At 41.6% G+C, this 12,908-nt stretch overlaps 1 protein-coding gene across 1 annotated transcript; it reads left to right on the top strand.

Moving 5' to 3' along the window:
- The first annotated feature begins 2,131 nt into the window (after nucleotides 1-2,131).
- Nucleotides 2,132-10,448, top strand: LOC139939931 (uncharacterized). The gene is made up of 2 exons (XM_071936094.1): nucleotides 2,132-2,570; nucleotides 4,136-10,448. The coding sequence occupies exons 1-2, from the start codon at nucleotides 2,411-2,413 to the stop codon at nucleotides 6,904-6,906; spliced, it is 2,931 nt and encodes a 976-aa protein (XP_071792195.1). The 5' UTR covers nucleotides 2,132-2,410; the 3' UTR covers nucleotides 6,907-10,448.
- Nucleotides 10,449-12,908: the final 2,460 nt, after the last annotated feature.

Below are 12,908 nucleotides of genomic sequence, written 5' to 3'. Positions count from 1 at the left end.
TTGCGTCGTTTTCCCCTTAAATTAGTTTCACATGAACGGCAGTTGTGGAATCTCGATTTCTTTTGAGAGTTTAAGCCGCAGTTTTCCTTTTCATTGAATGATTTCAAAGTGTTAAGAGTGAATATCAGCTGTGTGTTGAACTGAATACTCCGTGGTTAACTCAAGGTTAAGATAACATAATACTAATTGTGCTCAAATTTATGGCAAACCTGCTAGCTCACAACGTCAAACTATATTGGCCACTGTGGTAAGTTATATTACCTAAAGCCATATTGTTTGCACCTACGATCCTTTGAGTTCTAGTTATTTTTCCTATATTTGACCAACCATAATGTCTGCCAATCTAGAGTTATCCCTTTTTTCAACTGAAATAACCTCTATGGTTCCTTCAAATTTATCCATGGAGTATTCAAAAATCTGACTGCATTTGTTGTCTTCTATTAGTATTAGCTGCTGATTGTTTATTATATCGTGATAACTTGAGTGCTATGTGTATTATAAATATAATATAAATAATAGTTACAAATATACATGTTTGTATGCATTTTAGTGATGCCATTGGTAACCAGAGATGTGTTCCAAATCGCCACAGTGAATTCAAGATGGCCGCCGCCGCTCTTGGCTGCCACGTGCTTATTCTTCAACTCTCAGAATGTGATATTTTAACGGAGGTGATAGAGATGTTGTTGTACACGTACATCAGAAGGGGAACGAAAAGCAATATTTAAATATTAGCAAAGTATGGGACACACAAACAAATACGGTACAAAGTTTTTCAAGTATCTTCTAAATTCTCCTTTTCTGGATTAGCCATTAAAGGTGCATGAAAAAGTAGCGCACGTTTACACTTGTTTTATGTGGCGGTTAAAATTGTGTACTTTAATGATCGTCAGGTGGCAGTAGGTGACGAGGTAAATTTGTTCTCTGAAGTAATGGCCTCGCTTAAAACTACGCGAGCAATGAACAATTAACATTGTATGTCTGCTGCCACCTAGCGTTCAAAAGTCTTCCATCAACATCTGGGAGATTTAGGGCTTACTTACCGTATTGGTTATTTTGTCAAAATTACAAACCAGGGTTCAAGAACAACATGACATGTTGCTTATTGTTCTGTATATGGAAGCGGCCACCAAACTTCGTGAAGGGTGTGACATTTCAGCTGAGAATTTTTTTTCTTCTGTACTTTTATGTTAGCGGGTACGGATTAAATTGGACCCCGGTGTCAATATACATGTACAGTACAAATACAATGTAGGTAGGCCTGTGGTTTTAATTGCTGATCAGTTTGTATTTATGTTATTGCATGTTCATTCCCAGTAGATGTAAACTGTATGTATATAGCTGAAAATAAATATAAAAGATAAAGACAACCGATTCACGTCATTTACGGTAATATTTTGTTATGTAAGTATGGCTTTACAGTTGTGTCTTTCTCTCATGATAACCATAACGTGCAACATCAACATTTTCCGAGTCAGAATTCGAGTTGAAATTTTTACCCATTTCGGAGTCAGCCGGGGGGGGGGGGGGCTCACACAATTTAGAAAAGCTTTATTATTTATATTGAAAAGGGAAGTGAAATGTAGCTCGTTCAGCTCTATAATAAGTATTTTGGTGAACAGTGAATGGATATGCTATTTTTCTTCTGCGAAAACTAGATTTTTCAACAGGTTTTTATTTTATTTATTTGTTTAAATTGTTTTTATACGCATGTCGCCCAAAACAAGGCTAAAAGCCACGCTAGGTAAACGGGCTACACGGAAGAAAACATAGACATGCAGAGATTCAGTGGAGCTGAAGGTAGGAATTGATATTCCTCTTAAAAGATGGAAGATCATAGGATGAAGGGAAACATGCACCAGGCAAGGAGTTCCAAAGAGATGCAGTACGAGGGAAGAAGCTACTGGAGTAGCTCTTTTTTCTACATCTCGGCACATCTACAGTATAAGGATGAGAACAAGCAGAAAGCCTGGTCTCGCTCTCTATCACTGCAGATAGCACTATACCAAAACGTGTGGGATTCAAACCCACGATCCTTGCAATTCTAGAGCAGTGTCTTACCAACTAGACTACCGAGGTTGCCGAGCTAGCTGGAGGCGCAGTTCGAATTCTATGTTTTGGCAGCGGGTACCGCAACGACCCATACACCGATGTTTGTTAGCGCCAAACGATATTGTGCAACTTGCCCATCAGACGGACAAAGCGTGCAGTGTTTACTGGATTGTGAAGAATAACATCCAGTCGATAGGAGAGAGGAGATACTAATACAAGAATACCTAATCCTTTCTCCACGGTTGAATGAAAGACAACCTCAGCACTTACATGTACATAATATTCTCGTAAGAACCCGGTATTCTATAGTCTCCATGTAAACCTTGTGTGTGGTGTGGTCACACTGAACGGTTTCAAAATGACCGTTTCGAGATATTTTGTAGCTGTTTTGGTGGTTGTGTTCCTCGGCTTGACGTATGCTAATCCCATTGATGGAAACAGCGTCCTCAAACAGTTAGAATCTTTTAGGAAGGCTCAACAGGGACATTTCATCAAAGTTCCTTCATCTCAACAGAATGGTGAGTGTAACCCAAGTGTTGTAGTTCGAGAGGGCTGTGGCCAGGGCCTGTTCCATAAAGCATGTACTATACATAAGCACAAACTTTGCACAGGAAGACCTTACTCATCAGTTGAAACAGGTTGACATGGTTTCAACCCGGGTCCCCCCTCATTTTTTTGCATTTATAAATGCTAAGCAGAAGTTTCTGCTTAACAGCTTTATGAAATTTGGCCCTGGATGGGGCCCTGCAATATAATGACAGGGGTGGGGAATGGCAAATGCCCCTCCCGTTTTTTATAACTCATGTATCTTAAAAGGGCACGTGCCATCTCCAGACTTTTCTTAGTTCCAAACTCTATGTTTACTTTGCGACGGATGCACTGTCTCTCTGCTGACCACTGCCTCCTGCGGCCTCCATGGCTAGTTCGAGCTATGATGGTCACTTGATCGTACCAAATTCACTATTGTTAAAGGAACTGCCGTCGATTTCACAAAACTCTTCCTAACTTGAGACTAATCTTAGGACTTAGGACGAGTCCCAACCCTGCACTGTAGCATGCAGACCTTAAGATTAATCCTAAGTTAGGACGGGTTACTCGTCCTAACTCGAGATAAGACGAGTTCTAACTCTTTGTGAAATCGACGGCTGGACACCTTTGGTAATTGTCAAAGACCAGTCTTCTCACTCTGTGTTTCCTAGTATGCATAACATAACAAACCTGTGAAAATTTTGACTCAGTATTGGTCATGTCATCGAAGTTGCAAGAGAACAATATGGAAGGAAAAAAACCTGTTGCACACATTTGTGTGCCTTCAGATGCATAAATAAAAGGCTCAATTATTTTGGAGTGAGAAATTATCTCTTTCTCAAAAACTATACGTTCAGAGGGAGCCGCGTTTCACAATGTTTTATACTCGTCAACAGCTCGCCATTGCTCGTTACCAAGTAAGTTTTTCAATGAACAGGTTCTATACAAAAACACCAATATGACCCCTAGCTTCACAAACGCTGAGCTCACGTGTACGCTGTTATGCACAAATAACAGTTTTATTGTCCAATCATTTGCCTCCTTTGACCCCAGTGACGGTGCTTTTTGACCCCAAATTGGGGAACATTTTGACCCCAGTAAGGGCGCTTTTTGAGCGCGTGACGTCACATGCAAGAGGTATAGAGTGCGTTTTGGCGACCCCAACCAGAAACATTGGTCATCGGTTGAGCGTTTTCGCGCGTTCGTTTAAGCGCGGTGACGATGCTGTTCAGACCAACCGGTAACCAACTTGGAGTGCTATTTGGCGACCCCAACCAAAAACTGTTTCGGTTGTTGGTCGTTGGTTCTGCTGTTCAGACTGAACGATAACCGAGTTGTGAGCTCGGTTACCGTTTTGGTTATGCGTCAGAAACAGCCTTTGGTTGGGGTCACCAAAACGCACTCCTGGTGAGTCGGTTGGGCTTTGGTTGGGGTCGGCAAAACGCACTCCTAGTATCTGGTGCACGCTGCCATCTTCAAGTCTCTCATAGGTGATAATCAACCATTGATCTTTTCTATTTTTCAGTACGATTTTGTTTTCTTTTTTACAAAACAGGAGTGTTTTCGATGGTCCAAAGGAAGTCAGATGGTCTATTATCTGGGAATGAAATCACTGCCAAGACAAAGATTACTATGACAAAGGTCTTGCACGGCTCCCTTGTGAACAATATTATAAATAAGCTTCCCAGCGATGGGTCGTCGAATGTTCTTCACATGGGAGGCGTCCCTGAAAGTAACGATGTGGAGCATCACTTTGGAATTGAAAAAGATCAGAATGAAAAGGATGATCTTGATGAATCAGGCCAAGTGATTGGATCTAAATCAGAATCTGGTTCAGGATCTGGTTCCGGTTCTGGAAGTGGAGCCAGCATGGGATTGGACACCGACCTGGAGAGTGGATCTGGTTCCGGTTCTGGAAGTGGAGACAAAATGGGATTGGACCTCGACCTGGAGAGTGGATCTGGTTCTGGCTCTGGAAGTGGATACAGAATGGGATTGGACATTGACATGGAGAAGGGATCTGGTTCCGGTTCTGGAAGTGGTGACAGAATGGGATTGGACATTGACATGGAGAAGGGATCTGGTTCCAGTTCTGGAAGTGGAGACAGAATGGGATTGGACATTGACATGGAGAGTGGATCTGGTTTCGGTTCTGGAAGTGGTGACAGAATGGGATTGGACCTCGACCTTGAGAGTGGATCTGGTTCCAGTTCTGGAAGTGGAGACAAAATGGGATTGGACATTGACATGGAGAGTGGATCTGGTTTCGGTTCTGGAAGTGGCGACAGAATGGGATTGGACCTCGACCTTGAGAGTGGATCTGGTTCCAGTTCTGGAAGTGGAGACGGAATGGGATTAGACATTGACATGGAGAAGGGATCTGGAAGTGGCGACAGAATGGGATTGGACCTCGACCTGGAGAGTGGATCTGGTTCTGGCGTTGGAAGTGGCGACAGAATGGGATTGGACATTGACATGGAGAAGGGATCTGGTTCCGGTTCTGGAAGTGGTGACAGAGTGGGATTGGACCTCGACCTTGAGAGTGGGTCTGGTTCCAGTTCTGGAAGTGGAGACAGAATGGGATTGGACATCGACCTGGAGAAGGGATCTGGTTCCGGTTCTGGAAGTGGAGACAGAATGGGATTGGACCTCGACCTTGAGAGTGGATTTGGTTCCAGTTCTGGAAGTGGAGACAGAATGGGATTGGACATTGACATGGAGAAGGGATCTGGAAGTGGCGACAGAATGGGATTGGACCTCGACCTTGAGAGTGGATCTGGTTCCAGTTCTGGAAGTGGAGACAGAATGGGATTAGACATTGACGTGGAGAAGGGATCTGGAAGTGGCGACAGAATGGGATTGGACCTCGACCTGGAGAGTGGATCTGGTTCTGGCGTTGGAAGTGGCGATAGAATGGGATTGGACATTGACATGGAGAAGGGATCTGGTTCCGGTTCTGGAAGTGGTGACAGAATGGGATTGGACCTCGACCTTGAGAGTGGGTCTGGTTCCAGTTCTGGAAGTGGAGACAGAATGGGATTGGACATCGACCTGGAGAAGGGATCTGGTTCCGGTTCTGGAAGTGGAGACAGAATGGGATTGGACCTCGACCTTGAGAGTGGATCTGGTTCCAGTTCTGGAAGTGGAGACAGAATAGGATTAGACATTGACATGGAGAAGGGATCTGGAAGTGGCGACAGAATGGGATTGGACCTTGACCTTGAGAGTGGATCTGGTTTCGGTTCTGGAAGTGGCGACAGAATGGGGTTGGACATTGACATGGAGAAGGGATCTGGTTCCGGTTCTGGAAGTGGCGACAAAATGGGATTGGACCTCGACCTTGAGAGTGGATCTGGTTCCAGTTCTGGAAGTGGCGACAGAATTGGGTTGGACATTGACATAGAGAAGGGATCTGGTTCCGGTTCTGGAAGTGGAGACAAAATGGGATTGGACCTCGACCATGAGAGTGGATCTGGTTCCAGTTCTGGAAGTGGAGACAGAATGGGATTGGACATTGACATGGAGAGTGGATCTGGTTTCGGTTCTGGAAGTGGCGACAGAATGGGATTGGACCTCGACATGGAGAGTGGATCTGGTTCCAGTTCTGGAAGTGGAGACCGAATGGGATTGGACATTGACATGGAGAGTGGATCTGGTTTTGGTTCTGGAAGTGGCGACAGAACGGGATTGGACCTCGACATGGAGAGTGGATCTGGTTCCAGTTCTGGAAGTGGAGACAGAATGGGATTCAACATTGACATGGAGAGTGGATCTGGTTTCAGTTCTGGAAGTGGCGACAGAATGGGGTTGGACATTGACATGAAGAAGGGATCTGGTTCCGGTTCTGGAGGTGTTGACAAAATGGGATTGGACCTCGACCTTGAGAGTGGATCTGGTTCCAGTTCTGGAAGTGGAGACAGAATGGGATTGGACATTGACATGGAGAAGGAATCTGGTTCCGGTTCTGGAAGTGGTGACAGAATGGGATTGGACATTGACATGGAGAAGGGATCTGGTTCCGGTTCTGGAGGTGGCGACAAAATGGGATTGGACCTCGACCTTGAGAGTGGATCTGGTTCCAGTTCTGGAAGTGGAGACAGAATGGGATTGGACATTGACATGGAGAAGGGATCTGGTTCCAGTTCTGGAAGTGGAGACATAAATGGATTGGACATTGACATGGAGAAGGAATCTGGTTCCGGTTCTGGAAGTGGTGACAGAATGGGATTGGACATCGACCTTGAGAGTGGATCTGGTTCCGGTTCTGGAAGTGGCGACATGATGGAGAGTGGATCTGGCAGCGGCCGCGGAGTTGGCCAGGATTAAATGATAATACATGTAGCTTTTTTAGTGTGATTTAGGGCGTGCAATAGTATGCTGAATATTAGTTTACACGTCTTGGTTTATTGAGTTAGTTCTTATGCTAAAACACTCGATAATCCCATAGTTCTGAAGAATAAAAAATGCAGGTGAAACAATTTATGGGCATTGTTAAGTATCGGCCGCGATCACCTGATCTGCCATACTACTTCTGTTTTGTAACTTCCACTGGGTTATTCAATTCATTCAAGGACAGATCTTTTTGGGGTGGCAATTATAAATTGCAGAAATAAAAGTCCCTCGGGATTGATGTTGTGCTTCATTTCACATAGCTGCAGCGTATAGCCAGTTGTTTTTGTCAAGTTAGCGTTGATGTATCCGGCAGGAAAATTTGCTGACTAAACAGGAGATGGAGATGTTTTTGCTTAGCAAAATGTAATCACTGAAAAGGGAGCAGGCACCAGTCGCATCCATTTGTGTTTTGGTTGGGCTTGTAGCCGGTTACTTCTGCTCAGTGTGAAATTTCATTGTTAGGCAATTTTCCTATGCCAGGATTTATTCGAGCCCTTGCATGACGTCATAAGCTCAAACAGCGGAGCAGATTCAATTTTTGGGATGGGGCATAAAAAATGACATCTTTTTACATAACCACATTACTTCGAAGTGAAACGTTTCCAGAATGTTTTTTAAAAATGCGATTGAAATATGCTGTATAGGCGTACTAAACCAAAGTTTGTATTGCCATTAAGTTTAACAGTGTTTACCAAACGTACTACCTTCCTTGAACAAGATGTGTAGCTTTTTATTAGTTTCTTTTAGTTTCTTTTATATCTTGTAGAGTGGACAGAGAACTGTCAAATTATGTTTCTTTACTTCTGTATTTTCACAGAGAGTCATAGAACAGACTTTATTATATAAAGTGGCACTGACAAGTATCAAAAACGTGTAGCCAGTGACTCTGCAAGCTATACCAATGTTTAAAGTCACCTGGAAATAGAATTTTTGTTTTTTCAAACATAAGAGTATATGCTAACGAACAATAAAACAATATTTTTAGTAATTGTTTATCACGATTTATATGTTTAAAAAATATATAAAATTGTTTGGGGGGCTGACTCTGCCTACCCCTTTTGTGACGTCAATCGAGGCAGACTTTGCCTGCAATGCGTATAGTAAACACACGTGCAAAGTACATGTACGTCCAAGTCGTGAGGTGGTACATTTCAAAAAGTGTTTTTCTGCATTCAGCAGCAATACACCTGGTCGGCATTGTCGGGAAAAAAAACTTTAAAAATTATGAAACGTACAAACTCACAACTTGGTCCGTACATGTACTTTGCAATTGTGTTTATTCTACGCATTACAGGCAAAGTCTGCCTCGATTGACGTCAAGAACAGTGCCCTCTCGGGTCGGGGTCTACTCTCAAATTTGTAAATAACATAAGAACTGATTTTTTAAAACCTTAGTTAGCTGTTTATTCACATTCCACTCATCAAAACACATATATTAGTGACAAAGGCTTTATTTTGAAAAAATACCACTTCCAGGTGACTTTAACCAAAGTGGGCTTCTCAAAGTAGGCGATTCAAATCAAACACGCTTATTGTACTGGATGGTTTATAACTAAATAGAGGGTTAATCCTACTATAGCTACACCCGATTAGTGTTCATAGGTTTTGGAGGTACGTCGGCCGGTCGACCACGTCAGATGAACAGCTCTCCTACATACACGACGAACGTTGCACAGGTTTCCTTTATTCTGATTCATTACAGCAGGGTGAATATTTATGTATCGGCCTCCAAAACCTATGAACACTAGTCGGACATCACCAGTCACACTAGAGTTTTGGAGGTACGTCGGCCGGTCGACCACGTCAGATGAACAGCTCTCCTACATACACGACGAACGTTGCACAGGTTTCCTTTATTCTGATTCATTACAGCAGGGTGAATATTTATGTATCGGCCTCCAAAACCTATGAACACTAGTCGGACATCACCAGTCACACTAGAGTAGCACCGGGCCTGGGGTGGATTTCACAAAGGTAGTCCTAACTTAGGACTTGTCCTAGGCAATGCTAAGAGATAGTCCTAAGTTATATAGGACCAGTAACTCATCCTAACTTAGGACTGGTCCTATATCTTAGCATTGCCTAGGACTAGTCCTAAGTTAGGACTATCTTTGTGAAATCCACAGATTATACAGTACATGTACATGTTACAGGGACACGTTGCCTTGGATCGGACGAGTTGGCAGTATAAAAAGCATTTGTAACCGTTTGTTATAAAATGCATATGGTTGGAAAGATGTTTTAAAAGTAGAATACAATGATCCACACAAATTTGCCTCGAAATTGCGTGGTTTTCCTTTTGCTTTGCGAACTAACACGGTCGGCCATTTATGTGAGTCAAAAATTTGACTCCCATTTAAATGGCCGACCGTGTTAGTCGACGAGGCAAAAGGAAAACCACGCAATTTCGAGGCATTTTGTGTGGATCATTGTGTTTTACTTTTAAAAACATCTTTCCAACCATATGCATTTTATAGCAAACGGTTACTAACGATTTTCAAAGACCAACTCGACCGATCCAAGGCAACGTGTTCCTTTAAATAAAAGTTCGTCTGAAACAGTTAGGAGCGACTGGACGCGCTGTAAAGTCTAAAGTCCAATTTGGCAGTCGTTCAGAACGACTCTGGAATGTCTTGGTTTCTGATTTTGAGCTTTGAGCCTAACCTAGTTTTGCGAAAGTTTATTTAGGTCGAAAGTCACCGATATCACAACATGAATTACTGGAAAAGACAATAATTCCCCAGGACCAGTCGCTTTTGCGCCCTCTACCGGCGTTATAGCGTCGCCAACCAAGACAAAAAGTAGCATCAAATACATGGTCTATTTGAAATACAGAGGTGTCGAAGTGACTTACAGCGGCTGGCTACTCGAATCAACTGCCATTCAGAACTAATAAGCAGAAAATGTATTTCTTAAATTTTTGCTCAGAAAAAGATAAACGGATAACAAGCCACAACCCAGAAAACTTGTCTTTTGGCTTGTCGCCCTTTTTTCTGTCAGCAAATGTTTTGAGATCGTCTATTTTAATGCAATAATTGTTTATTAAACTATAACAATCCTTCGGGACTATTTGGTTGCGGGTTTGATTATCTTTTAAAAATAAATTTTATAAAATTGCGTTTTCAAAAAAAACGGACATATTGTGCGGGTGAAGATCTACCTCCTTTAAAATAAGTTTGTACAACAAACTTTAGGCCAAATAATAAAAAAAACATAAAGAGCGTCCTCCATTTTGAAAAGGAATGAGGAGGGCCCTTTTCTTTCCTTTTTCAAATTTATTTCAAAATGGTCGCTCGACACATTTTTAAAGACAACCGAAATTTATTTTGTTTGCCTGAGATTGTTGAAGAAATATTATCAAATTTTTCGTTAAAACCAAAACAAATTGTCATTTAAAAAAACAAAAAAAAATAGAAAAAATCGGCCTCTAAAAAGGAAGCGGGACACGCTATACATAAGTATAATTGCCTTTTATACCTAAGACACACTAAATATTATAGTTATGTAGGCTAGGCCTAGATGAACGTTTTTTATAAAGATATGTATAGACTTATTGTAGTCTCGATGGTTTTCGAACATTTTCGGCGACTCAATATTCTATTTTTGTTTTAGTTAAATAATTAATGTTTTTCGAGGGTAATGTTCTTTAAACTTTTTTATAATGCACGTGTTTACATTATAACAACACTTTGATATTTTTGCACATCTGACTTGTTAGTTTTGGTGGACAGAAAATTAATCCCTCACCTCAAGGCTTGAAAAGTGGCTACACTTTAAAGAGAGGATACACGTTTCGTAATTACACAAAATAAATATTAACTTAAAAACTTACTTGGTAACGAGCATGGGAGAGAGCTGTTGATTGTATAGAACATTGTGAGAAACGGCTCCCTCTGAAGTAATAATAATAATAATAATAACCCGTTTTTATATAGCGCTTTTCACACCCGGAGGGCGTCCCAAAGCGCTTCACATTATTACCCCTGGTCACTGGGCCATAAATCACTCCTTAAACCATCTCAGCTCCCTGGTAGGGAGTATGCAGCCTGTGCAACATTAATATGCGCTACTCGGCTAAATCAACCACAAGAACCATCTCTGCCCTCACAGGTACCCATTTACCCCTGGGTGGAGAGAAGCAATTATAGTTAAGTGTCTTGCTCAGAGACACAAGTGTCACGACCGGGATTCGAACCCACACTCTGCTGAACAGAAGCATCAGAGCTTGAATTCGGTGCTCTTATCCGCTCGGCCACGACACCCCACAAGTAGCATATATTTTGAGAAAGAGGTAATTTCTCACTGAAAATAATAAAAGGCTTCTAGTATAAGGGTTTGTTATTTTATGCTTCTGATGTTGGGATGCACAAAGTGAGAAGACTGGTCTTTGACAATAACCAAACGTGTCAAATATAGTTTTGACTGTGTGCGTCGAAGTAGTCGTCATTATGATGCTATGTTATACCTCCATGCTGCAACGATTCGGCAAATAAATAAACAAATAAATAGACAAAGGCTTTTTCGCGATTTTTTTTTCCAGATAAGACATAAGACATAAGCACATACGACTCGCTGGTATTAAAAACAATTGTTTTTTGGAAGAGCCAAAATTGTAGATTAAACAACGTTTTGCCCATTCGTTTAAAATAGCTCCCCACAAAAAAAATAACTTTTTTTTCTTCTCCACGGTAGCAAATAATTAATTCATGAAATTTTCGTGCAACTAAAGTTCTCGGTTTGCAGTAAACCTATTTAGGCTACCACTTGAATATTAAAACAATAAGTCAAAAAAGAAAACATTCACTGTATAAAACACTTTAATTGTTACTTTGGGTAATATTTAAAGGCAGTGGACACTATTGGTAATTATTCAAAATAATTATTAGCATAAAACCTCACTTGGTAACGAGTAAAGGGGAGAGGTGGATGGTATAAAACATTGTGAGAAACGGCTCCCTCTGTAGTGCCATAGTTTTCGAGAAAGAAGTAATTTTCCACGAATTTGATTTCAAGACCTCAGATTTAGAATTTGAGGTCTCGAAATCAACCATCTAAACACACACAACTTCGTGTGACATGAGTGTTTTTTTCTTTCATTATTATCTCGCAAGTTCGATGACCGATTGAGCTCAAATTTTCACAGGTTTGTTATTTTATGCATATGTTGAGATACACCAACTGTGAAGGCTTGTCTTTGACAATTACCAATAGTGTCCACTGCCTTTAAATACTAGTAACTGTTTACCTAAACAAGGTTTTATTTTGGTGAGATGAATGCTTTATCGGAGCTACCTGCAGCTGATGAGTATGCGTAGTAGGCCTTTACTAAAATTTCACCAGGGCCCAATTTCATAAAGCTGTTAAGCAGAAAATACTGCTTGCCAAACTTCTTTGCTAAGCAAAAAATGTGTTGGGTATCAGTCGCAGCAACGATAACTGTATGGTAGTCTCCTGGTAAGCTTGTTTTGCTAAGCAATATTATTTTGTGCTTACCAAGTTTTTGTGCTAACAACAGGCTTTATGAACTTCGACCCAGAACAAAAAGTCAGGAATATCTAAACACAGTGTGTTGTTTAAACTTAGCAAGCCTTATCATGTGCTTACGGTAGGCACGGCATTAGCCGTTAAGCAGTTTTATGAAATTGGACTCCAAAATATCCAAAATACCCTGGCTGGTTAACATGGGTAGAAGGAAGTTAAGTAAACAGAGGGCGCTATCTCACTTTGTGCGTTTCAATTTTCCCGACATCACTGGGGAAATATGATCGGGGCGGGGAAGGGGTTCCAAGCGCGCGGAGGAGGGAGGAGGGAGGGCGGTGGGTACTCCCCATCCTAACCCGAACTGGTTCACCACAGGTAATATTCGTGTCAGCGGTCCCACTTTTAAACATACCAACCTCCACCTATTACACAAAATGAAAGATGACATCGTTCGG

Source organism: Asterias amurensis, chromosome 7 (assembly GCF_032118995.1).
Source record: "Asterias amurensis chromosome 7, ASM3211899v1".
NCBI lineage: Eukaryota > Metazoa > Echinodermata > Asteroidea > Forcipulatida > Asteriidae > Asterias > Asterias amurensis.
Note: the sequence above shows the minus strand (reverse complement) of the source record. Positions and strands in the feature narration are given on the sequence as shown.

Excerpts from the sequence above, each read along its gene's own strand:
- LOC139939931 (XM_071936094.1), top strand. The coding sequence starts at position 2,411 with ATGACCGTTTCGAGATATTTTGTAGCTGTTTTGGTGGTTGTGTTCCTC. Across the intron at positions 2,571-4,135 it reads TCCTTCATCTCAACAGAATG|GAGTGTTTTCGATGGTCCAA; the intron begins GTGAGTGTAACC and ends TTTACAAAACAG.